At 39.7% G+C, this 27,533-nt stretch overlaps 1 protein-coding gene across 1 annotated transcript in view; it reads left to right on the top strand.

The window, feature by feature from the left end:
- Positions 1 to 612: 612 nt before the first annotated feature.
- Positions 613 to 27,533, top strand: part of TGFBI (transforming growth factor beta induced) — a 58,210-nt gene continuing 31,289 nt past the window's right edge. The window contains exons 1-6 of the mRNA XM_069970772.1: positions 613 to 836; positions 1,091 to 1,189; positions 17,634 to 17,698; positions 21,310 to 21,467; positions 21,610 to 21,774; positions 27,050 to 27,196. Of these exons, the coding sequence (XP_069826873.1) occupies positions 718 to 836; positions 1,091 to 1,189; positions 17,634 to 17,698; positions 21,310 to 21,467; positions 21,610 to 21,774; positions 27,050 to 27,196 (753 nt within the window). The 5' untranslated portion in view covers positions 613 to 717. The remainder of the gene's footprint in view (positions 837 to 1,090; positions 1,190 to 17,633; positions 17,699 to 21,309; positions 21,468 to 21,609; positions 21,775 to 27,049; positions 27,197 to 27,533) is intronic.

A 27,533-nucleotide genomic window follows, 5' to 3' on the forward strand; every position in this document is an offset into this window, starting at 1 on the left:
ATTCATATGGACAAAGAGCAGGATTCTTACTATTGAGAAGAGCTTGTTTTGAAAGCCAAATGGAAGGTTGACACACTTTTCAGTTTACTTCACAGTCCATTAGTGGAAAGCCTTCCCACTAAGCTGAGCATTTGCTTACACAGATTCTCTGGGACTCCCCCCATACACACACATCTTACTTGGGGAATATGTTTGTTTGTTTACTTATGCATATATCCTCCACTAAATAAACCATTCGCTTGTAATAGTTGTGCTCATTTCGCACATAATACAAAAAAAGAAGATTAAAAAAAATTCTAAAGTAAAAAAAAGTTCATATAGAGCCTGAAGGGACTGGAACAAGATGGAAAAAAGGCCAGCCTAAGCAAAACATTTTGGAAATATAATCTGAAACATTCATGAGAAGCATAAATAGAAATATGCAATGCTAAATAGTGGCTGAAATAATGGGCACATTCTACACAAGGGGTGACAGCGGGCAGCACAGGCCAGTCCTGAGAATTGTACCTCTGAATTTCTAAAACTCTTTCAGACACACAGCCAAGAGGTTACATATTCCCCAAAGAGTCAGCCTGGAAAGTCAGGCTCAGATTGCAGCAGTAGCTTGTTTTCTCCACCCATTCCAGCTCTCGGTCTATTTAACACAGCACAGTTTATGTTTCCTGGCTTTTAGTTCAGAGCAGTGGGAGTTCGCAACCTGCACTTACTCCTCTCAGAATGAATCGCATTGTGCTGCTCGCCTTGACTCTTACACTGCTGACCACATTAGTAACTTCAGCAAGGTATCCGTATCAGAAAGTTCTGCAGCACAGCAGGATCAGGGGCAGACAGCATGGGTAAGACCTGTCTTATGTTAAGCCTATGGTATATGATCCCAATAACTACAATTAGAATGTGCTATGAATGATTAACTGTAACAATGCTAGAATTGGCTATTGATAATGCTTTTATCTACTTTTTAGTAGTTTTATGTTTTGCTGCTTTACTTGGATCTCTTATGGAATAATCTTTACTACCACGATGTGACGTTGGCATGGCCTTTTCCTATGTTATTGTATTATTTACTTTCAACCCTTTGTTCTTATCACAGGCCCAATGTGTGTGCAGTGCAGAAGGTGATGGGGTCCAACAAGCAGTATTATACTAACTGCAAGCAATGGTACCAAAGAAAGATATGTGGCAAGTCAACGTAAGTCATCTCGTGCATTGTGTTAAGTCTCTCATTGACTTCTAAGGCTCTTGCCAGACTATCATGTGATCACTTTCTGCAGAGCTGCTATGCATGGTGGGAGATATGGCTACTGTTTGCTGAGTGCTTGGTGCTAGGGAATTTGGACAGTAGCTGTGGAAGTGCAACTACAAACACCATATTAATGCTAAAAGCCTCACTGAGAGGACAGCACTTAACACTGTCCTGGTAATAAAAGTTCAGCAAAATTGGTAATATGAATGTTGCAGATGACATTGAATCTGTAAGGAGGGGCTGTGTTTTATATTAGCCAGCACATCCTTACAGCACAATTTATTACATTACATTGTAAGAAATATATTACATTGCATATAATGAATACTGTACATGTAGTTTATTCATATGCTGTGCAATACTCTAATACACCATTGTCACATAGTCATTTTTTAAAGGAAATCCATAAGAATGCACATAAAGCTTTCACCAGTGTATTGTTACAGCTGTGTATACATCACACAACTAACATACAGAACTTTAAGCTATGTACATAGTATTCTACCTACCCTGTAAACTATTTGTTATACAGTATTTGAGTGATGATCTGGGGCAAATTTTTATCCATTGGTTGTAACCAATGACGGTTCATAGTCAATAAAGGAGACAACAATATTAGACACTGCAAGGAGTTAATACTGAAAATACTGGATATTACATTGATAAAACAAAATGGCTTACTTAATATAATAAATCTGACACAAGACTAGAGTTTCCTCTCTGTCACCAAGATAGAAAGCAGAAAAGCAGAAGAAATTTAATTGTAATGTCCCTTTTTGACAAAAATTCTTATACATTTTGCTTACTCTTACTAGACCCTTACACCTTACTATTGCTTTAGAGAATATAGGTAACTTATATATCCATTGTGCATCAAATATACATATTTCAAAAACCTCTTTGTAAGGAATTGTATGAGACTGGAAAGCCACTGCTGTTTCCTCCAAAAAAGGGTCATTCTTATTCATATGAGAGCCAGCCCTTGAACAGCAGAGGCGCTGTTTTTGCAAGTAGGCAGCTTTATTTCTAATCTTATACAGCTCTTTTAGTCCTTTTTCTTGTTTCTATTAGTGAGCATAAGCTTATATTGCTTTTACATGGATGAAAGCACTTTCTACTATATACTAAATTAACATCATACTATGCTAAAACTAAACAATGTGTTATACATGGTTTTTCCATGGCTCATTGCTCCTTGAGAACTTACAGATATGTTGTTGTATATAAACAAGCAGGGCCAGTGTTCGCTAGAATTCATTTGACTAACTGGTATTACTTTGGACTGTGAGAGGAAACTTGAGAACTGAGAGCACAGCCATGAAATTTCAAAGGGAGAATACAAAAACCCCATGTATTTACCACCCAGAGTTGAAATGATCCTAAGTGACTTGGGGTCAAATTGCTGTATTGATGTCTTACCCTGTTGCTCCACTCCCTTCAGAAACAGACAGCTATATTCATATGAGGAGGTTGGCTTTTAATTGCAAAAGCTGACTTGTGCTATATCTTCAGTTTTACAGCTGTGATAACTTTCCGTATATTTCGGCTACATACAAAAACAAGACAAAGGGTGTCCAAATAGTAATTCTCCAATATTTTTTATTAGAATCGGTACTAGGCTCTTTACATTTTTATTTTCTGCCCATTGTTTGATACCTTAAACAAGGGCCGTTGTTTTGAGTATCAAATAACGTCCGTGGTTCATCAAGCTTCAGTGCCCGTCAGTGCAATGATAGCCACTGTAACATTATTCTACTTTAGGTGGACTAATTGCCCTTTGGGCGTGTCTTTAATTTAATTGTCTTGAATTTAATCGTAAATGACGGTGGAAAAAGAAAAGAAAATTGTGAACAACTAAATAATAATGTTTGTTGTTTGCAAAAGACATCCACGAATAATTGTCATGATCATTCTTTTGACGTCCACGCAATTAACGTTCGTTATTTAATATACCGTGTGCATTGGGCGGCCGTCATTTCATTGACTTCAGTGCATTGCTAGAGGATAATTAAAATGCAGTTATAACGAACCTTATTTAAAAAAGCGGACACCATTTTTCTTTTCTTTTTTTTTTTTTACTTAGTGTGTGCCAAAGTGGTTATGCACCTTGAAAAGTTGTCCTCCACATTCACCAAACCAAAACATTTAAAGTGTAACTTCTCAATGAAAAGAGGAGGAGTAAGTTGCTGTCTCATAGCTCTGGCAGTGGCTTACTTCACTGAGAACAAAAGGGTCAAGCAGTCCAACATGTCTGAACATCTTCTTCCCCAACATCATCTGTCAGAAGAGAGAGGTGGGAGGTCCCAGCACACCTTAGATCACAGGTGTGAAATAGCCCTCCAGCTCTTGCAAAACTACAATTCCTATCATGTCTGGACAACGGAAGCTTAAGCTTTGAAGAATTGTAGGTTGACAACAGCTGGGGGGCCCTTTCACACCTGTGCCTTAGATAGTTGACCAGTCCTGAAGGAGTTGGGGGGCTTTGACAACTTTCAACTAAAGTATATGGGTACCCTAACACAGCCAGACATAGAACCCTACAGAACAGATGCACGAACTGCACACATAAACTTCTATATGGTATTATATTATATTTCATAATATGTTTTCTCTATAATATTTTATATGGCTACCATGTGAGTACAAATTGGTATAAAACCTTCTATACCTTACCTATTGTGTGCTGTTACAGGCAATAGGTAGAAGAATCTTCTGTATATTTTAGGCATATTGGGGCATTCCACCCAAATTGTAGAATTACTGTATTAGGAAATCATAAGCTATTGTCAGAACTTAGTACATTTGTTTCATTTCCAATCAGAGATACTGACATTTCACTAGATAATACTAGTAGAAATTATATAAATGTTCCTATTCTGATGAATGATCCTCTATTACCTGCATGGCATATAAAGTATTAGAGAGAACATTCTTGGGTCAATGTACTTCTCATCTTAGTTGTGACTTCTTGTAATGTGCAACATTTTTCCACTCATTGCCTACTGGACCCGATCCAATACTGTAATCTCTTTGTCAGTTCAGAAGTAGAGAAAACCTCAAACTATTTCACAAAGGGGATTTGATTCTTATTTTCTTTGGCACACATAGGATATAAATATTGCTCTCTAGCTGATCTGTTTACTAAGCCGAGTAACTTGCAAGAGACTTTTCTACCCATTTAAATGGAAACAGTCCATATTTCTCCCATACAGTGACAGCCACAGCTTCTTAAAACCACTGCCAGACAGAGCAAGCCATAATACATACTCAGGGCGCCAAACAATGACAGTTATGTTACCACAAAAAGTGACATCTACATTCCCTATGCAGTGACAAGCACAGGTCCTGACTTATCACCTTTACCATGGTTGTTTTCTTCTACACATTACCTCTAGGGTCTCCTTTCTGCCATATAAGAACCATTAAGACTTGTGAAACCTGGAACTGTCCAGCTTGACTATAGAACATGAAAATTCCATATTAACTTTGTCGACTAAATTCTCCTTTACTTTCTCAGTTTATATCAAAGGGTTGTGACAAGACTGATAAAAATGAAAACCCTGTAGAGATATCAACCATATTGCAGAAGCAGATGTGTCTACATTTGAATATATGCATAGGGCTGGATTTCTTGTATTCAACCTAAAAAAACAAATGAGGAGCCATAAGGCAGAGTAGTGCTACCGTATACTTCTGTTAGCCTAATATTCAGCGTAGGTGTAAATACTTTTTATCAAGAACACGAGGGTGCTTAGCTAAAATCATGAGCAGTGTCGGACCAGAGAATCTTCCGGAGGGCCCCACGCTTCAGAGCCTGTCCTAACAGTGACTGACGTCATTTCTCACTGGTTCTTCGTTGGTGGGATCCAGATACCCCAGTCCGACACTGATCATAAGGTCATGGGGTCTGAAGTTACCATACACTACTGTAAAAAATAATAATAATAAATATAAATATATATATATATATATATATATATATATATATATATGCCATAATAGTTCATCAATAGTAAGTACTTGACTGTAATTATAAAAAATTAAGAGAATATTTAATAGCATCCACTGTGGTGGACATAAAATCTGTTAAGATAAGATAAGATAATGCTTTAATAGTCCCGCCATGGGGAAATTCAGTGTGTTACAGCGGCATGGATATTACACATACTAAAAGGTAAAGTAAAGGCATTACGATTAAAGTAGATAAAGAGAAGAAAAGGTAAAAAAAGATACAATAAAAACATTAGACTATTTTAGTTCTTTTTGTAGAGTGATCTCTGCATAGGTCGGTGTAGGTTGTACAGCCTAACCGCTGCAGGAAGGAAGGACTTCCGATATCACTCCTTCTTGCAATTTGGGTGAATTAAACGGTCACTGATAGTACTGCCCAGTGCTATCACGGTCTCGTGCATAGGATGGGAGTCATTCTCCAGTATGGCGCTGACGACTAACAAAATCCTTCGCTCCCCCACCACCTGCACCGGTTCCAGCGGGCTTCCAAGGACAGAGCTGGCCCTTCTGATCAGCTTGTCCAGTTTGTTCCTATCGCTGGTTGATATGCCGCTCCCCCAGCAGGCCACTCCGAAGAAGATGGCTGATGCCACTACAGAGTTAAAGAAGTGCCCACTCAGACAATGAATGAGAAAACTATCCTGTGTTTATAGAGCTAAACTTTAGAAACAAATGCATAATATCAAAGCCTCAGAGTTAAATGCAGAGTTAACATTGCCTGATTATCAGGTAAAAGAGCTGCACCTCGCCCTGATCAGGGATAGTTCGGCCTGGCCGTGCAGTTGATTATGCCTTTAAAGGCTCTACGGAGAGACACCAGTCAGCAAGTAAGGGCGCTCATCATAGACAACCCATTGGCCCATTATAAAGGGTCCTTAGGAAAAGTTAAAGAGGTTTTAAAGCCTTAGAAAAACGATGGCTTTGGTCATTCAGAAATAGCACCACTCTTCTCCAATGTTTGGGTTCCATTAAAGTGAATGGATACATATATTATTTCATGCACAGGAAAATCTATTTTAAAACAGAAAAGAGTACATCTTTGTGAGTTGTAGTTATTGCTGAACCACTATGATCTTCTCTATATTATGTTTAACACAGTGTTGAATAGGAGCTGGAGTAATGCACCTTAGGATTGGTCGCCCAAATCCTGTAAGTGAACCTTGAAGGGTTCAAGAAGTGCACATATGTAAAAAAATAATGCTAAATTATATTCAAAAACACTGATGCTGTATAAATTTGTAATACTGCCATGTAATCTGTGTATGTAGTGTCCAAGAAAGAATGCCACACAGTTTCTGTACGATGATGTTGTACTGTTTTCACATAGTACTGCCATAAAGTTATTAAGTAATGGCACCATCATGTTAGGCTGCTTTCACACAGCATTTTTGCAAAAAAAACCTCAGGCATTAGTGTGCATCTGTTTGGGTCCATTTTTTCACTTCTTTATTAAAAAAAATAAATAAATAAATCAAAAGTTTTTTTTAAGCGTACACAAAGACATGGTTTTGATCCGGTTTTTTTTTTTAATGGAAGTCAATGAAAATATACATCTAAACAAATGCATTAGTTTTTTCATCAGTTTTTCTCCATTAAACGGGTATTAAACAGACAGCAAAAAGGCAGTGTGACAGGGTTATCCAGTGTGGCAGGGTTATCCAATCCAAAGAATGAAATGCTCCCAAGCTGTTCTTACTCACCATGTCCACCTGAGTATTTTGAACAATCTTCCGTCTTTCTAAAGTCCCATTTATACAGGGCAACTGTGAGGAGCAAACAAGCACTGTCAGCGCTTGTTTGCTCCTCGTTCCCCACTCACTGCTGCTGCTATTACACACGGCAGCAGCGAGCAGGATAGAGCTGGGGAGGCTGCCTGGGTGATCGCTAAATCATTGGGGCAGCCCATAAAGAATAGCGGCGGTCTGCTGCCGCCGCTCCTATTCCACTAAGCGATGGCAGCAGATCGTTGCTATATGAGTCCTTTGTCTTTCAACATGCTGAAAGACAAACAACTACAATGATCAGCCGACATAGTTCATGTAGGCTTATAGTTGTGTTCTATTACACAGGACGATTATCGGCCGAATACGGCTGATAATCATTCCCTATAATAGGGCCTTAACTGCAGCAGTTCCTGAGTTACAAGTTTTTCTAAAAGCCAGTCTAAATCCAAGATAAAAAGAAAGGTCAGTAGGTCGGTTAGCGCCTGGTGGCTTTGTGGGGGTTGCATTTTATAATACATAAGCTGTATATTTTATTCACGTATAAGAATTAAAGGGAGTATTCCTATCTGATTAAGTAATCCTCTATCCTGTGTGGCGACTTAATTGGTCCCATAATAAATGGTGGTGCACTATGTATGTATGGACAACATTTCATTTATTCTCTGTGGGGGTCACTAAACATTTCTAGGTGCCAAACTTGGCTCCATAGAGCTTGAACGGAGAGCTGGCTATGCCATTCATTCTAGGAGCTGACAGAAACTGCAGGGAGCATGAAGGAATGAGCAGGGCATATGTGGGCACAGTATAGCAGCACTCTCTTTCCAGGGAGCGAGGGGTTACAGCTATGAAGGGATTACCTCCACAGTCCTGTCCCCTAATGCAAGCCCCAGCCTGAAGTGGATCTGCTATGATTTGGAAGGTGAGGGAGACTTCCTGGGTCAGAGTACAGTGCTGTAGACCATGTTATGCAGCCCATACCCCTCCCCCTCCCACCCACTACAAGGGAGCTCTTAAACCGAAGCAATGCTCTTAAACCAAGTTACAATTTTTAAAAACTGTGAGCTCTTCTTGAAAAGAGCTCTCAATCCAAGTTACTCTTAAACCGAGGTACCACTGTATTTAAAATGGTGTAAATAGTTTTACAGTATATAATAGTATGAGATGCTACATGACTTTTATGTTGTTTTATAATAATGTAATTATCAGAAAGGATATCAGATTTTTTTTTTATTGTAGCTTTTATAGTCAGTGGCCCACATTTTAATGCATGAATTTTTAACAAGCATCTTGTATACTAAAAGACAATTTACTATTATTTATTCTGCAGCCATTTATCCTGTCTGCTTGAAAACATGAAGTAATATAAATACATGTATATTAAGCATTCTATAGATGTACTCTGTGTTCTGTCGAACTGAGCTGTCCCCATAGACAATGAAAATTATTTCTTTGTGCAAGCATTTTCCACACGGAATTTTCAATGTCTAGACTAAATGAGTCTGGTTTTGTATTGGAGTTTACATTATGAAAGTGTGACACATACATTTGTGTCTGCACCACAATGACTCAGATAGTAGGAGCACCAATTACATAATTTTTTTCATCATGTAGACTAAATGACTAGAAATCCAGCAAAAGTTTATTAACATGAGTTTACTATTGTAGTAATAAAAAAATTTATATCTTTTAAATATTTTCATGAATTCTTGATACGACACTGATACACTTTAACAAATATTAGGTAAATATATTTTTATTTTATTTTTATTAAATTATTTGTTGAAAATAAATCTGTCATTAAGAAATGGTAAAATGCCTGTTAGTGATATACATGATCAATAATCTTGACTAGGAACAGGATGTTCATGACGAAAGTGCTCTTATTGGGGTCGTTAAGTAGTACAATCTAAGAGAGTTGTACTTTTTGCGGTGTGTGACATAGCCTTATTTTCAATGGGATCCCGGCCGGAGCGTACACACATCGTATACGCTCCGGCCGGGATCTCGTGCAGGGCCGCAAATAACTGACATGTCAGTTTTCTGCGGACGCAATTCAATGAATTGCGGTCGTAGTAAACCCTGTCAGTTCACACAATGTGCGCTATGGGAAGCTCTGATGCGGGCGCGCGCTGATGCACCCGCATCAGATCTCTGCGGCCAGAAAGATCACCTGGCCGGTACTTAAGTACCGGCCGGGATGATCCGGGCAGAGACTGGCGGTTCCGTGACCCAGCCGGGATCACGGAACGGCCGGTTGTTCACGTTGTGAATTAGCAGTGTTCGATATGATTCAAACAGCCTTGCCATCGATGTCATTTGATCACCCCATATATACATGCTTGGCCTAACCTACCATGCACATGCTTTCAATAAAGAGATGGGGTAAGCCGCTGCCAGACTCCTCAGATAGCAGCTTAGTACCTGAAAACAGAAGGATTGTTCTATTGAAATCCAACTTGCTCGACCTTTATCTCGAGAGAGCCGGAGGCCATCTTACACTTTATACAGTTGACCGACCTTGTCAAAATCAGTGTTTTGCCTGACAATTAGCTAATGTTTCACAATTATATGGTTATATTTGTATGTATCCATATCTGTTCTTACCCTTGAATTATCTTAGCAATTCAAGATAAAAATGTCTCTGGAAACTAATAACAGATATTTTTTTCAGCCTATTTTTTTAGTTTCAACAGAAAGTGACCCTTTGGTTAATTCAGGTTTTTATCTTGAAGTCCCATGAAACAAAAAAATCAGAGGCAGGCAGGGGGGTGCGGAATCATAATAAAGAAAGTATACTTACCCATCCCCATGTTCTTGCAGCGATGCCTTCCTGATATCTGCTAGCTGCCTGCCTCCAGCAGCTCTTTCTGTTGCAATGACACATAATGGATTGCCTGATCAGCCAATCAGTGACTGGAAAGAGACACTGCTGCAATCACTGGCTGGCTAAGCGGGCAATCCATCAGGAAGCTATGGAGGCACGGAAACAGGTAAGTATACTTTGTTTTATTATGTTCATGCACCCCCTGCCTGTAGTGATTTTTTTATTTTCATGGGACTTCCTCTTCAAACAGGACCCCCGGATAACTGGAGCACCAAATTTTAGGTTTGGTAATCCAGATTCCAGCCTTTCCCCTCCCTTCACAATGACATCTGCACAGGGCATCCAACACATACAACTAATGAATATCTGCCCTTTAGTGTATTGTTCCTATGTACAAAAAAAACTAAAACATAAAAATAAAAAATAGGTGATACAGACTCTTTCAGATATTGCAACTACAATATTTGTTATTATAAAAAAAATCCTAGTGGACATACTGAGATCATTTACATAATTTATTTTTTACTTTACAAATGAGTTTCTTTTATATAATATCATTTATGTAACTAATTATTAGAAACTGTAAGCTGTTTATAACCTCCTAAATATTTACCCCCCAAGCTTTAAGAATGACTGTCAGGGTACAAACCCACTTGACGTATTTGCTGCGTGAATCAGTCTTAAAAATAAGCAGGCAAAACGCAGGTTGGCTTTATACAATTGTTCTGTGTTAAAATACGCAATTGCGTATTTTTGAAGCATGAAGCTACATGCGTTTTTCGCACAGGTTGTTAACAACTGATGCTTTGCTAACAACAAGCTTCACGCTTCAAAAATACGCAATTGCGTATTTTAACGCAGAACAATCGTATAAAGCCAACCTGCATTTTGCCTGCTTATTTTTAAGACTGATTCACGCAGTAAATACGTCAAGTGGGTTTGTACCCTCAGTCCATATTTGAATCCAAACCCATGTCTATTTGGGCAAATACATCTATCAATACACTATACAGTAGCGAATAGTAACACTCATGTATCCTTGACTATTTGTTAAACTTTTCTTGACATATTGAATTCATTTGGTGACACACAACTAGAAAAGAGGATTGCTAAAGTATTCTTGACAAAGCTTGGAAAATTCTACTAAAAATTCGGATAGTTTGCTATAAACAGATTGTAAGTATGAATAATTCCCTAGAATATAAAATACAGCAATGTTTATCTTTCTACCAAAGTGTAACAATATGCTGGGGGCGGCATGCTTACAGTATTACCTCAAAGAAGGACTCCAGGATCATTTATTATGCTTATGTAGTACAGCATAGGCTTTTGTTAGATAATGTGGGGGTTCTTGCGTATGCCTTCTGCTGACCTGTTTTTATCAATGGGGCAAGCATAGGTTATCATCCATATTTACTTCATATTTCTAAAATGATTTGGGCTTTGCAGAGAGAAGGTGGGGAGTCTCATCACTAAAATTCTTTTAATGAGCTCCAATAAGATCACCTGGCTATCTGGTGGAGTCCATAAGTGAGTCGGTGCCAGGGCCGTCTTAACAGCATTATGGGCCTCTGGGCAGAACTATAAACTTCCCGTACCCCCCCCCCCCCTTTCCAGACGCATCCGAAGCCACTCTGCTCCTTCCCCTTGACCGCCCTAGCCAATAAAATCGCAATAAAAAATGCACATGTCACACCAGGCCTTGCCTGCTCGCTTCCCTGCATGGCTCTAGGCTATACCCTTTCACTGATTTTGAGGACCTGCGTGGTGCACGCATTCACAATGAATATGATTATGTAATTAAGTGCAGTGTGTGGGTCTCTCGGCCTCTTGTTGCAGAGATTTGTGACGCACAGCACAGCCGGCCTAACCCTCCTCTCCCTATAGTGAACAAAGGAATGCTTGTCCATGCTGATCGCTCCTGTGTATGGGGAGGATGGGGGGGGGGTGCAGTTATTGAAGGTATATTGGGGTTTAAATGGGGATGATTTGGAATACTAGCCAGAACCCAAAAGAGGACAAAAGAGGTGCTGATTTCTAATCTTGGACACTTTATCTTGGACATTTATTTTATGGATATGGTCATGCACTGCCAAAACAGAAAGAAGCTGTAAGAAGTGCCCCATTGGCTTACAATAAATGGTTGATGGTCAAAAGAGTCAGATGCCCTTTAAATAATGTACTGTAGTAAAAATAGATTGTTCAAAACAGTCAACAACTTCAGTGTCTTTCTTGAACTATGATATCAAGAATGTCACAGCTACATTTGCTTTCAGATTTGTAATCAAAGACAGATGTGTACTCCATAGAAATCCTATTATTGATTAATTGTACTTTTGTAAATACACCTGAATTGAGAGGATGACATATGTATGTACATTTATACTGATTGGTATGAATGCATTCTGTCACCTCCTAAGAAAGGCTATGCCACATACTGGGATAAATAAACTCCTGTGAGTTAGTTGAAGTGCTGTCTCCAGACCTATTTCTTGCATTTAATAGACTTTGGTCCAATCTGGTGAGGAATGCATTCATGTTGTGTTGCTCTACATAGCGTGTTTCTTGAGCTGCTGTTATTAACCTTTTTAGATGCAAGCATCAGGAGGAACAGCTAGTACAGTAGATTACAACATATACAGATAAAGTGAACACATAGAAAACTTTCGAAATATCATAGAGACATGTAAAACATTTGATCCGTCCAGTTCTGAGTGTTCTGGCCCATACTAATCCCGTCTCTGCATAATCAGTCAGGCTCCATAGACTTACATTACATAGCCTTCTCCCAGGCTCATTCTCCCAATCGAACATGTCAAAAATTGTTATGGTGATAGTGACACTTTAAAGTAGACACAGGTTGTGGCATTCAATACTGTAAATAATGCATAGTTCAATACTGGACCTGATCTGTAAAGAAGCATACAGTAAGTATAGAAGCCTATTATTAGTATTACAGGTCTGATGGGTACTGGGTTTTGCTTCAAGCACTAAGCCTTGCACATCAATAATGCAGGGCAAGGAGGCATGAGAGACGGTGGAGACATGCATGCTGCAGCTCAGCACGGCCTTTATGACCCTTGAGCTTGGAAGAAAACATCCTTTAATAACTTTGCAGGAAGCCATCAGTTAACGGACAGGTATGATTTGTTTTATCTCTCAGTCAGCTATCTGCCCATGACTGTCGCTCTGATATATGAACTAGGAGGATTTTATTTGTCTAAAAACATTTTGAACACTAAAAAAAGAGCAGAAAAAAACCATTGTAGCAAAATACTAATTAACATAGTTTGAGCTTCCCCTTTTTAATCATATGAGAAGGTGATGCAATTCATAGAAGAAAAAAGGGAGACCTTATCAGTTTTAAAAATTCTCAGGATAGGTTGTCAATAATAAAAAGATGTGAGACACCCTCTACCCTATGATCGGCTGGCTGAAAGGGTCATCTGAGGTTTATTAGACATAGCCATATATATATTTTGACGCTGACATTACAGCTTTCTGCAGATCAGTTTCATTTAAGTGAATAAGAGTGTCAGTAGGCATACCCCCACCAATATTATACTGATGACCTTTTGCAAGAATAGGCCATCAGTATCCCGGAAATCCTTTATAATATTACAGATATATAACAGACATTGGCCATTATGTAAGGTACTGTAAAATATGAGCTAGCAATATGTAATTGTGCCAGAACTAGGGCTTGTGTAGACCTGCAGTTCCCAACACAGCCATTGGTGCCCGCTTTAACCTGAAATAATCAGGACATGAACATGTGTTAAAATAGTGAGATACTTAGGGCATAAATTTGTCCTTTCAAGCTAGTGTTGATCTAGAGACTGTGTTATGTATTAAGTTGTCTGCACCCTGATCCCTCCTCCCCTATCATCCATGAGCTTTAACAGAGAACTTCTAGCAGGCAAAAAGAGGTGCAGTATGTGCTTCTGAAAGGTGAGTAAGGTGCCATTCCCATCTATTAATTCATGTTACAAAGTTTCCTTTTTTATATGTTCTACCAATTTCTGAAGCAAAGGCTTAAACTGGGCTGTCATAAGGTGAAGCTGAATTTTGCAGAGTTCTATAGATCTTGGCGGCTACTGTTCTAGGAAAAGGGTTACATCATAAGTGCAATAAACTAGGTAAGGTAGCATCTTTAAAGCATCTTAAGCGCAGCAGGAGGGACCTACTGTTGGAGCCTTTTAGGTCAAAGGTTTGAAACCCCATAGAAAGTAATATACCAAAAACTTCAGCTTTATGCCAGAATCCATACCACTCTGAATGCATTAAACTCTCCTTGAGCTGTCATCTGTAACTATTTATGTGCATGACATACTGTAGAATTACAGTTTTACCCAAAAGGTTTAAAGAGGCCCGGATTAAATAAAACAGAGTCTGTTGGCGTGCATTGCAGCCTTTCGTCATTTGTCTTTCCCTCCACAACAGAGCTTAATGTTAGTGTTAAACACATCTCAAGAAGCGAGATCTCATCTAAACAATGAAATGTTTATGCACACAGCAGGCCACTTAGTAATATGTAATGGAATCTTAAGTCACATCTCTTCCAACTATTATTCATCTTCCATCATAAGTTTGCTCCACTTTTGGCAGCAAGTTAGAGTAATATTCAATACCTTATACACATGTGTTAAATGTGATATGGATATTGGCACTGATTCCACGCCAAAATCCATGTTGAATCCAATGATAGTCTGTATTCCAAGCATGTGTATAGAGTTTCTGCAGCCTCATTTATATGCTTTTAAAAATATCCGTGCAAAAAAAAAAAAAAAAAAAGTTGCAAGAGTAAGTACAATGCAACTTATTTCTCTGAACTCCCCTCTACTGATCTTGTAACAAAGTACTGGCTGTCAGATACAGGACTGAAAAACACAAGGCAGGTGAGGCCCTAGCACTGACACCCGCCTCACTGACCCTGCCTGCTTACCGCAACTGCCCTAAGTGGTAGCAGATAACTGGGTGACAGTTCCTGGCCTGGCCTGGTGTAACACAAAATGCAGAAAAGATGAACAAACACAATAACTCGGAAAGCAAAGTCATTAACAAGCGGACAGCGCAGTACAAAATTGTTAGTCAAAAGGGGAGGAAGTAAGTCAAAGCCAAAATCGGAAGCCAGGAACAGCAATCAGGATAATTGCTAGGTCAAGGGACACTTGGGTACTGAGGCTCTGTCGCAGGCCAGGAGGAAGGGGAATAGGCAGGTTTTATGGGAGGTGAAATCCCAGCCCCAGAACTGATTGGGGCCTCAGATTCCATCTTCCTAAAGAGATCCAAAGCTAACTGGCAGCTGCACCTGCCAGTCAGCATAACGGTAACCAAGCACAGCTGAACGCTCAGCCGGGGAGTGGTGCCCAGTGTGGTAGCTAAGGACGTGGCAGGCGTTCCCCCTAGCAACCATCAGGGCTGATTACCAGGAAGCTGTCTCACAGGCTAGAAGCACGCTCTAGCAGAGCCAGGAGCTGAGCGTGCGGCCCAGCTTATGACACTGGCATGCTAAATTTTAACAGAATTATTTGGCAGTTGACGACATTCTTGTGTCAGTAAACCCAAACAAATGCTTACCTATGGATCTACTGTATGTTAGGAAAAGAAATCATTTTAAAACTACTTGTCAAATGTTAAGATCAGCTAGGGTCTCAGCAACGGAATTTACTACACAGTTTGGTGCTAAGTCCGATTGATCATATGAGACAGATTTATATTGGAGCCTGTCTCCTGCAATGAGTCAGTTTGGGCAGCCAAGATTGGCACTCTCTGTGTGACATGTCAAAAGTTAGTAACAATGTACTTGTAATATCCAGTGGCGTAGCTACCATAGAGGCAGGGCAGGCAGTTGCTATGGGGCCTGTGCAGGAGGGGGGCCCCAGGGGAGAAGTTAAGAGCATTTGTCCTTCTGTTTAACCACTTATGTACTGCAGTGTGTACGTGACCCAATGTTTACTTACATGCTGCAACACAAAAAAAGGGTTAACAAGCAGAAGACCGAGATCTCTGCTTCACTGATCTGATAACCCCTGTGTGCAGTGCTTTGTGTTGTGTTTAGGGGAGGAGGGCCCCTTAAAGATTTTTGCTATGGGGCCCCGTGAATCCTAGCTACGCCCCTGATAATATCCCATTCTTTCCCCAAATACAGTCCAGTGCATCTCCTCTAACCAGGGTGCACCTGAGGTTTTTTAGAACAACCTCACACTTTTATATCATGCAGTATATTTTTTCCATCTTTAAAAGACTTGGACCTCTAAATATTTTAATAAAAACACATTAGGAACTTTTTGTGAGAAATATAATAATATATAGAAATATAGAAATTTATTGAAGCTGGAGGACCATGTAAGCAATAAGCCAATACATTTTTTTTACTGTTAAGGGTGTCCCTGATTTACCAGTAATTCAGATGGCTTGTTGAAGAATGTGCCATTAGCTACAAACAGCATGTCAGACGTGATGTTTTCCCAAGAAAATTAAGCTGCAAACTAAAAATCAATGTTATAGCTGCTAAAAAAAAAATGAAGTTGTTTTGTTCATAATTTTTTTCATTGCTACAGCTGTCATTGTATAAAACTTTGGTCCTTGAGTGGAAACTATATCCTCGACCTGTTTGTGTCCAACTTTTCTCAAATAAAAAAGAGCATTTCAATAAATTAAATAAATAAATAAAATAAATTGTATTCCAAGTGTCTTCTGTATTTGTTTTGCCCCAGACTACAAGCTGATGTATGTTTGCTGTCTGGGAATTTCAAAGCAACCACAAAGAATTTGAAATATCCCTGGCTTCATTGTTGTATTCCGGATTACTTAAATACAATGCCTCTCCAATAAAAATGTAAAATATTGTGCAGTATAAACTCTCTTTGTAAATACTTAGCTTGACTTATCCTGTCATACTTTGGATTTACATGATGCAAAGTTAGACAGTTAGAACCCTTGTATTAGGGAGAAGTAACATACCAAGAATGATGCTGTTATATTATGTTTGTCAGTGTGGAGTCAAACCTCTGTCTGGTCTGATGTTTTACCATTAAAATGGACACTTTTATTGGTTGCTCATCCAGTTGTTCACATGTGCTTTAGATCCTGACTGACTGTCTGTAGCATTGTATGTTTAGTCTGCTCTCAAGTTACAATGGTCCAGAAAATTGAACAGTATATTGAATATAGTGTAACCTAAGGCCATTGTAAGTTCCCTCAACTTAAGCCCCTATTACACGGGGCGACTGAAAGAAGCAAACGAGAGCTGACAGCGCTCGCTTGCACCTTGTTTCCCGCTCACTGCCGCCGCTATTACTTGGTCGGCAGAGAGCGGGTGAATACAGAGGGGGCCGCAGGGAGGCTCCCCGGGTGATCACTAAATCGTCCAGGCAGCCTATAGCAGATAGCAGCTGTCGTTGCTACTGTATAGTAGTCATTTGTCTTTCAACATGTTGAAAGACAAAGGACTGCAACGATAAGCCGACATTGTTCATGTCGGCTGATCGTTGCCTTCTATTACACAAGACGATTAACGACCGATATTGTCCGAATATGGCAGATAATGGTTTTGTGTAATAGGACCTATACAATGCTTCTCACCTCATTTTGATAATGAGGTGAAGATTATAGTGCAGTGTAGATTATATCATATAATCAGATTATAGTGCAGTGTAGATTATATCATAGTTTTTTGATTCATAAAAAGTAATAGTTTTGCAAATCTCGGTCATTATGTATGCTGTGACTTTTATGTGTATGTGTACGGGTTATGACAATAATGGAATCGTCTTGTATTCTAAATATATTATTTAAGTAACATCAACTTATTTTTCTATCTTGACAGTGTAATAGTCTATGAATGCTGCCCTGGATATGAAAAAGTACCAGGAGAGAAAGGCTGCCCAGCAGGTACATCAATAAAATCATCTCTAATAAATGAATCTCCATTTATTCATACTAACATCTTATATGTACTGTTCCGTTTAATAAATTCTATATATTAGAACCTCTACAACCTCTTATTGAGATGAAAGGCCATCGTTTTTCACATCTTGGATAACCCCTGGATGTTTTGAGTTGCGAGATATTGGGTAACTAATAAAACACCTAGGTTATGGTCAGGGGAGGGTGTCGGAGTGTGCAGTGACTGGTCTGCTGAGGAGATCTGTGTACCAAGAGTGATTGTGTAACACTAGCTAAATAAAAATCTAAAGCATAATTGTAATGTTAGATGAAACATTATTATAGTGCAGAACTGTCCACAATATTCATTTTTCTAAATTGCTTTTACTTAATATTCAGCTTTTTAATAGGTGTAAGAGGCAGCTGTAGTCTATGCCACTCATAAGTATGCATTAGGGGAGGATATTGTCTGCTTTTTGCCTACAGCACCCATAGCCAATGCAAGACCTTGTGACATTGAATTCTACATTGCTGGATCTCATGCTGGCTACAGGTGAAAGAACAGGTCACTTTGTCTCCTAAGGCATAGTTATAAGCAGCTGGAAGCACAGACACCAGGCGCTCCTTACACCTGTTTAGAAGCCACACAATAAGTGAAAGTAATACAGGAAAAAATATTGTTTACTACAATCATTGGTTGGTTCTGGACTATACAGTAATTTAGGAGAAGTATTGTTTAGTTTTCATTTGGACTTTTGCTGCAGAGGATGCTTATTTCCGTTATCATTTCATTTGTGCTAAAGACAAGCTGCATTGTCTGTCTGAAATGACAATAGAAATAAGCATGCACAAGCCCAATTATTCACATGTCAATACCAGTGGCTGAAGAAGTGAGATGCAGCCCCAAGGCTGCCTGGAAAACATGGATACAGCCATAGGCTATGTTCACACTACGTAAAAGTTGCCATCGGCAACAATGGCTGAGTGGAACAATGCCTCTGCTTCAATAGGATCCAGGCCGGAGCGTATACACATCGTATACGCTCCGGCAGGGATCCTGTGTGGCGCCGCAAAGAACTGACATATCAGTTTTCTGCGGCCGCAGTTCAATGAATTGCGGCCATAGGAAACCCTCTCAGTTCACACAGTTAAGCGAGCTGCTCCGGCCGCTCCCTTCACTGTGTGCTATGGGAAGCTCTGATGCGGGCGCCTAAGTACCGGCCGAGATGATCCGGGCAGACACCGGCCGTTCCATGACCCGGCCGGGGTCACGGAACGCCCGATCCCTTACGTTGTGTGAACATAGTCATAAGCTGTATCCATGCTTTCCCAGACTGAATCCAACTTCTTCAGCCACTGGTTTTCAAGCACGGAACGATTGGACTCGATCATGCTCAAGTTGTGCTCATTTCTAGGCAACAGCAATCATATAATATATTGACTACTGAAGTATAAATGAGCTAATTCAAGGGATTATCCAGGGAGCAGAAAAGGCACTACCTGTTCTTTTCCGCAATGCTCCACTTTCTCCGCCTGGATGTCTCATAAGTGAGTCAAGGAGGGTAGATGCATGTTAGCAGCATTGCATGTAAGCTGAAACAATATATTTGTATGTCAGACGCTGGGGAAATTAGAGCACCAGAGAGCAGAACAGTTAGGGCCTTCCCAAACATCTCAAGTGAGAAACTGCTCTCTATGTTCATATGCCCTAGTATAGCATATGGATAGTAATTGTTCTCATGAAACAACTCCTTTAAACCATCCACATACTGTACATAGATACTGTACATGCCCTTTGGGTGCTTATTTGCCCAACAGCTGCTTCTCCAACCATTGTGTTCCACAAGATATAAGGCAATCCTACCATATTATACAGTATGGACCACAGTGCACAGTGCTACATCTGTATGTAAGATAAATTAGCTAACATTTTAAAAGCATGTAAACAATATATATGGTGCAACCCTTGCATAGCATAAATATCTTTATTTTACATGTAAATATATATGTAGATAGAGGAAAGCATTGCCTGGGAGCTATAGAAATCTTTGATTTATGGTGTATAAACAGCTTGATGAATTAATATTGATTTTGGAATGTGAAGCATTTTAGTGAAACGCAAAATAACTTTACTGTTTATTTGCATAAAGGACCTAAATGCAAATCCTAGACCTGAGTTAAGCAGAGCAAGATTAAAGGACTATTCATGCTATGATTGTAATTTATGTTGTAGTACTAAAATATTACCCTTTAGACATAACTAGCCAAAGTATGCATAATATTGGAAAGTCCCCCCTGAAATACGCTATTCATATCATTGTTTGACACTGTTGCCACTTTACCACCCTGCACAGGTGTTCCAGTACTTTGTGTGCATGGACTTCACTATTCTGGTGGCCCTGTATGGCCTCATTCAGCGTAAAGTGCAACTCAACTCTTGCCACAGGGGCCACCAGTGAGAAAAAAAACTCAGCTTATTTATTAGATCTTTAGGAGATATGTTCATTCTACCCAGTAGAACTGAAGACATTAGGATGTGTATAGGAAATGTAGTTGGACAGAACAGGTGGACAGAGTTTACCTACCTCTCCCTTGTGAAGAAGAAAATGTTATGGAGCAGCAGGGGCATAACTATAGGGAGTACAGAGGGTAAGGTGGTATCTTGGCCAAGGAGCCTGTGGCCTCTCTTTCCTATATGAGTAAACCATTTCTAAAAAATTAAGCATTATAGATGGTCTGCTGGATGGATGCTCTGTTACTTATTTTTAATTGGGACCCAGTAACTTCACGCTATGCCCCTACACAGGGGTGGAGATTTTTTTTTAATAAGAGAATCCATATAGCAGGTGATTGAACACACAGCAAGTGAGCTTATGTCAAAGTAAAATATATTAGGAAAAACTGAGGCCCATCCTCAGAGGATCTCATTAGCCCCTTTCAGTAGGGTTAACCTGAGCCATACCTCTCAACTTTTTGGACGACCAAAGAGGGACACTTGTGGTTCTGTCTAAAATTTTACAGACATTTCTATACTTTTTAAGGTAAGGATGCATACACACGTACAGTATACAGGACCTGCTGCAGAGTGATGCATTTAGTTACATTGAGATCTGCAAATCTGCAGCAAATCCTGTATGTGTGACTGCATGAAACGTATACGTTAAACTGACTGCAAAAACGCAGTGTGAACCCAGGCTTTCTGTCCACATATGCAAGGACCAACTGATTCAAATAGGTGATTTTCATTTTTTTGGGGCATGGATCACGTCCCCAAAACAGATCTGTAACACCTACAGATGTGTGCATGGGGCCATTTGAATTGCATGTGTGAAGGGACCATAATGTCTCTTGATTCATCTGAATATAACAATTTTTGTTGCTGGAATAATATGCAAGTTTGGGTCTCGCATATTAAAAGTTAGTTAAAAAGAGGGACATAAGGGGCAAAGAGGAACAGAGGGACATGGGTCAAAAGTAGGGACTGTCCCTCCAAAAGAGGGACACTTGGGAGGTATGCTGAGCCCTGGTCTATTGTTGCAGAATATGCAAAAATATGATTTCAAAGGCAGCAGAATTAGTATAAAAATCATATCATCTACCTTTTGTATCTTCTACAGCCCTCCCTCTTTCAAATATTTATGACACACTGGGAATTGTTGGAGCAGCTACAACACAACTATATTCGGACAGAGCCAACTTAAGACCTGACATTGAAGGACCTGGAAGTTTCACTATTTTTGCACCAAGCAATGAGGCCTGGGCAGCTTTGCCAGCTGTAAGTATGGAAGTCTGTCTCTAGAAGGGATAAAGTTTGATTATTGTGCAGCGAAAGGGAACAAAATGACTTCAAATAACACAAAACATCTGTACATTCTGGAGATGTGTCTGACATATTTATTGCTAACAATGTCTTACAGGAAATATTAGATGCTTTAGTGAGCAATGTTAACATCGAGCTTCTTAATGCATTGCGATATCACATGGTGGACAAACGTCTTCTCACAGATGAAATGAAGCATGGAGTTACTGTGCCATCAATGTACCAGAACCTGGATATTCATATACATCACTATCCAAACGGAGTAAGTGACTTAAAAAAAAAGAGTAGTTATATAAACCAATTTAAGTCGGTCTTCTCTTAGCTGACGGTTAGAGATGAGCGCAACTCGAGCCATAGACTGTATCCATGTTTTCCTGTACTCCCTTGGGCCATCTTTACATGGCGTAAGACACCGTCCATTCTGTGACCTGGCCAGGTCACGGAATGGCCGGTGTCAGAGAAGATTATCCCGGCTGGTACAGCAGTACCGGCCCGATCATCTTCACTCTTGATGAATTGGGATGCGGGCGCATCCGTGCACTACCGCATCCCAATTCACTGCTGCACACAATAGAGCGTGTGGCCGGAGCCGCACGATTCATAGTGTGCACTGACAGGTTTTCTGTGGCCACTATTCAATGAATAGCGGCCGCAGAAAACTGACATGTCAGTTTTTTGTGGCGCCGCTAGGGATCCCGGCCGGAGTGTATACTGTGTGTATACACTCCGTCCGGGATTCCATAGACGGCAAACCTACGCTAGTTCCGTAATAATTACGACCGTTGTTGCCAATAGTGTTGCACGTAGTGTGAACATAGCCTAAGTCCGCATCCAACTTCCTTCAGCCACTGTGATTCAAATGACAGACGATCAGACTCATGGTCGAGTTGTGCTCTTCTCTACTGACTGTCTAACACTTAAACTGACCTTATTGACTTTTGTAGCCAATCAAAACTCATTGCAAGCATTCATGTCTTAAAAGAACAATAATTTTACCAAGCTCTAAAAATACACTACCGTTTAAAAGTTTGGGGTCACCCAAACAATTTAGTGTTTTCCATGAAAAGTCACACTTATTCACCACCATACGTTGTGAAATGAATAGAAAATAGAGTCAAGACATTGAAAAGGTTAGAAATAATGATTTGTATTTGAAATAACATTGTTTTTACATCAAACTTTGCTTTTGTCAAAGAATCCACCTTTTGCAGCAATTACAGCATTGCACACCTTTGGCATTCTAGCTATTAATCTGTTGAGGTAAGCTGGAGAAATTGCACCCCACGCTTCTAGAAGCAGCTCCCACAAGTTGGATTGGTTGGATGGGCACTTCTGGCGTACCATACAGTCAAGCTGCTCCCACAACAGCTCAATGGGGTTCAGATCTGGTGACTGCGCTGGCCACTCCATTATCGATAGAATACCAGCTGCCTGCATCTGCTGTAAATAGTTCTTGCACAATTTGGAGGTGTGTTTAGGGTCATTGTCCTGTTGTAGGATAAAATTGGCTCCAATCAAACGCTGTCCACTGGGTATGGCATGGCAAAATTGAGTGATAGCCTTATTCAAATGATAGCCTTCCTTATTCAGAATCCCTTTTACCCTGTACAAATCTCCCACCTTACCAGCACCAAAGCAACCCCAGACCATCACATTACCTCCACCATGCTTAACAGATGGCATCAGGCATTCTTCCAGCATCTTTTCATTTGTTCTGCGTCTCACAAACGTTCTTCTTTGTGATCCAAACACCTCAAACTTGGATTCATCCGTCCACAACACTTTTTTCCAGTCTTCCTCTGTCCAATGTCTGTGTTCTTTTGCCCATCTTAATCTTTTTCTTTTATTGGCCAGTCTCAGAGATGGCTTTTTCTTTGCCACTCTGCCCTGAAGGCCAAAATCCCGCAGCCGCCTCTTCACTGTAGATGTTGACACTGGTGTTTTGCGGGTACTATTTCATGAAGATGCCAGCTGGGGACCTGTGAGGGGTCTTTTTCTCAAACTAGAGACTCTAATGTGCTTATCTTAGTTGTGCAACGTGGCCTCCCACTTCTTTTTCTACTCTGGTTAGAGCCTGTTAGCAATTTCTCACATGGAATAGCCTTTATTTCTAAGAACAAGAATAGACTGTCGAGTTTCAGATGAAAGTTTTCTTTTTCTGGCCATTTTGAGCGTTTAATTGACCCCACAAATGTGATGCTCCAGAAACAAAATCTGCTCAAAGGAAGGTCAGTTTTGTAGCTTCTGTAACGAGCTAGACTGTTTTCAGATGTGTGAACATGATTGCACAAGGCTTTTCTAATCATCAATTAGCCTTCTGAGCCAATGAGCAAACACATTGTACCATTAGAACACTGGAGTGATAGTTGCTGGAAATGAGCCTCTATACTCCTATGTAGATATTGTACCAAAAACCAGACATTTGCAGCTAGAATAGTCATTTACCACATTAGCAATGTATAGAGTGTATGTTTAAAGTTAGGACTAGTTTAAAGTTATCTTCATTGAAAAGTACAATGCTTTTCCTTCAAAAATAAGGACATTTCAATGTGACCCTAAACTTTTGAATGGTAGTGTATATCCCAGTAATTCTGCTTTTATCTTCTTTTCTTTGATTCTATTTTGTTGTATATAATTCAATGAAAATTTAGAAAAAAAATATATAGTTAAATCGTCTTTATTTCCTCAAGATTAGCCATTTTCCACTCTACTGCTTCTCCTTAAAGAGGTTGCCCGGCAAGCAGAAGACAGCTAAAGCCTTATGTTCACAGGCTGTGAAACGTTTCCCCCCACCTTCCAAGATGGGGGTGGGTGAGGCTAAGTTGTGATCATTGTGTGCAGACGAAACAGAGTAGGCAAGGAAAGGCTTCTGAGATGTGGAATCTAAGAAAGAGATCCCAGGGAGCAGAAGGCTTCATCCATCTTCTGCTCCCCGTACAACCCTGCTAAGGTCTTGTGTCTGGCTGTAAGACACTGTACTTCCCCTCTTTTTCCCTTTCTGCTGAAGCAAACAAGGATAGCTAAGACCCTTCTGCTAAACTAAGCCCTGCCTAACCTGAAATACTAGCTAAACATTGTGAACAAGGGTAGTTTACACTTTATACATTTTGGAAAAATAAAAAGGCAAGGCAAGTTTTAGCAATTATCTAATAAATTTCTATAACTTTCACAGTTTCAGTTATCCATGGAAGCCATCTGTAAATGGGAAGACTTCTACTGATGGCCCTGATTTATGGCGGCCTATAATGTGCAAATGGGACAGGGACTATAGACACCAAGCATGGAATTAGAGGAAATTCCCCACACATGTTATTTTAGGTCATACAATAATTATAGTATGGATTAGGGCACAGGTTTGCTATTCACTGGAGGTATAATTACCATAATGGGCAACCTAGTGGTACATATTTATCAACCTGCACCTGTGTTAGAAAACTACTTATTTATCAATCCCTGTGTCACTTCAGTTTTGACACGTGTCAATGTTACATGAATTACTACTTATTCACACATACTCCCACCTGTATTCTACAGAGAAAAAATGTGAAAGCTATGACTAGAAAACGTGCTGAAGCTATGTAGGTGTGCTGTAATTTTCCATGGGGGTGGGGGTAAGGGGTACACCAGTACTCATAAATATGGTTTTGGTTTTTTTTATTCTGCTTTATTCTTTTTCACTATTCAGAATTTCTATTTTTTACCATATTGTTTTGTTAGTAACCAACTAAAACCACTACAGAATTGGAAAAGTGTAGAGAAATTGTATATTTGGTGTACTGCTGAATTAGAACTGCATATAGCCGCACTTACAGCAGATTTTTATTTTGTACTGTTAGGGGAACAGGCGGTTAATAATCTGTACTAAAGAAATATAGCACCAATCTTTAGAAAAGTGTTATGGAACAGGCTTGATTTGTAATGGGGATTATAATGGAAAGTACTCATTAATCTTTTTTAATCTCAAAGCGAATGTATCATCAGGCATCCTTTTTTTGAACCGCGGCCCAGTTTCCGTGCACAATGCCAGTCTATTATAGAGCACTGGTCCAGGCTGAAGCACTGCAGGCGGGCTGGCCCGCCCCCAGTGGGAGGAAACCCCAGCTCCTCTATTACATGGCTCCATTAATTATAACGTCAGAGGGGGCGGGAAATTCTCCCACTGGGGCGGGCAGGCCCACCTCCAGTGCTTCAGCTCAGGCCAGGGCTTGGTAACAGACCAGCTTCCCCATGCCAGCACTGTTCTATTTATGTGCAACACTTAAAGCAAATGTACCTGATGGTACATTCGCTTTAAATATCATGTCATCGTCTGGAGATGGGAAGGTATTTTTACTATAATACTTTTCACGTTTTATTAATGACTTGCTTGCTTCAATTCTAAAGATGTGGATGTCATGAAATCTGTATAAATCGAATACTTAAACCATTGCATGCCCCTAGAACAAATACAATATGTTCCTCATAGAACATATGTTTTACATTTATTCCATATGGCTCAGGAGTACTTTTCCGAAAGAAGGTTAGCTAAAGAACAAGAGGGCTTAATCTGAAACTGGTAGGGTGAAAGATCAAGGGTAATATTAGTAAGAATTATGCATGGGACCATTGGAACAGACTTCCAGCAGATGTGAGGCTTTTGTTTTAAATCCAGAATTTCACATTTAAATAACTATGTACAGCAATTCTTATTGGCTTGAAAACTGGCACGCAGAGAGATATAAATGAGGTGACTGTCTGGGATATTTCCAAGAAAACCATTTTTAACCAGAGTGTTTTAATAATTCAGTTATATTTTCAGGTTTTGTAACAATACAGATAAAAAATGCTAAAAATAAAGGCTAACTGAAACATAGGAAGAAACCCATATCTTTGCATAGCAACAATAACAATAACAATAAATAGAATAACAGGGAGTAGAAGAGGGAAGTTAAAGATGTGGGGGTTCATAAGAAGAGTTCTCAAGGTACTCTGTACAGTACCCTGTAGTAGGCATCAAGTTCCATGAGAGGTACATGGTCAGGCCAAGAGGAGGGATAAATACTGTTCAAGAATTGCAAAGTCTTTGGAATTTTGAAGGAATTCAATTGCAGCAATAGTTGTTTGGTAAGATGATAAGGGTGGTTGCAGTTCAAGGGCCCAGAACTGCAGAGGAGTCGGAAGGACAGTATCATAAATTTGAAGTCCAAGCAGTATATGGGTCTATTCTGTAGACAGAATAGATTGTAAGTTCTTGAGAGAAGGGCCCTCGGTCCTCCTGTTTGACTTGATGGTTACATGTGTATCTATGTAATGTCTGCTTTTGTCTATGTGTGTAACCCCAGAATTGAAAGTGTTGCCGAATGTGTTGGCCCTATACAAATAAATATTATTATTAGACATTATATTATATGAAAAAATTAGCTAGGGAAATAGGGTCGAAGAAGAAAGGGAAAACAGAAAAGGTGGTAAGATCAATGATTTGTCATCATCTTAAAAGCTTTATACCATTCTGATGACTTCTCCCTTATTTTCTACCCTGCCCTTTTCCTTGGTTACAGATTGTTACAGTAAATTGTGCCCGGCTCATTAAAGCAGACCATCATGCTACAAATGGTGTGGTCCATGTAATCGATAAAGTAATCACAGCAGTCACAAATAACCTTGGCGAAGTGGTTGAAACAGAAGATAGTCTGGAAACATTAAGGGTATGTTCATGTTCAAGGTGTATTGCCAGATACAGTTCATAAAACAACATGTGTGGCTTCCTTAACTACATAACAGTACTATACAATTAGCCTTAAAGACAATTACATACTATGGTATCATAAATCTGTTACATTGTGCTGACATTAGTTGTAGGGTTTCCAGTAGTCTGACCAATGTACAATAAATGGACAACTCACAGCTAAACATTAGGTTGTGGTGGTTTACCGTGAGAACTGCTAGGAGCTGTCTGAGCGTTAGCCAAGAGAAGTCTGGAAGTCTGGCTTTTACAATAGCATTGAACTGCAGCATCGATGTCAAAATAAGCATCTATGTTTA

This window comes from Dendropsophus ebraccatus, chromosome 1 (genome assembly GCF_027789765.1).
Source record: "Dendropsophus ebraccatus isolate aDenEbr1 chromosome 1, aDenEbr1.pat, whole genome shotgun sequence".
Taxonomy (NCBI): Eukaryota; Metazoa; Chordata; class Amphibia; order Anura; family Hylidae; genus Dendropsophus; species Dendropsophus ebraccatus.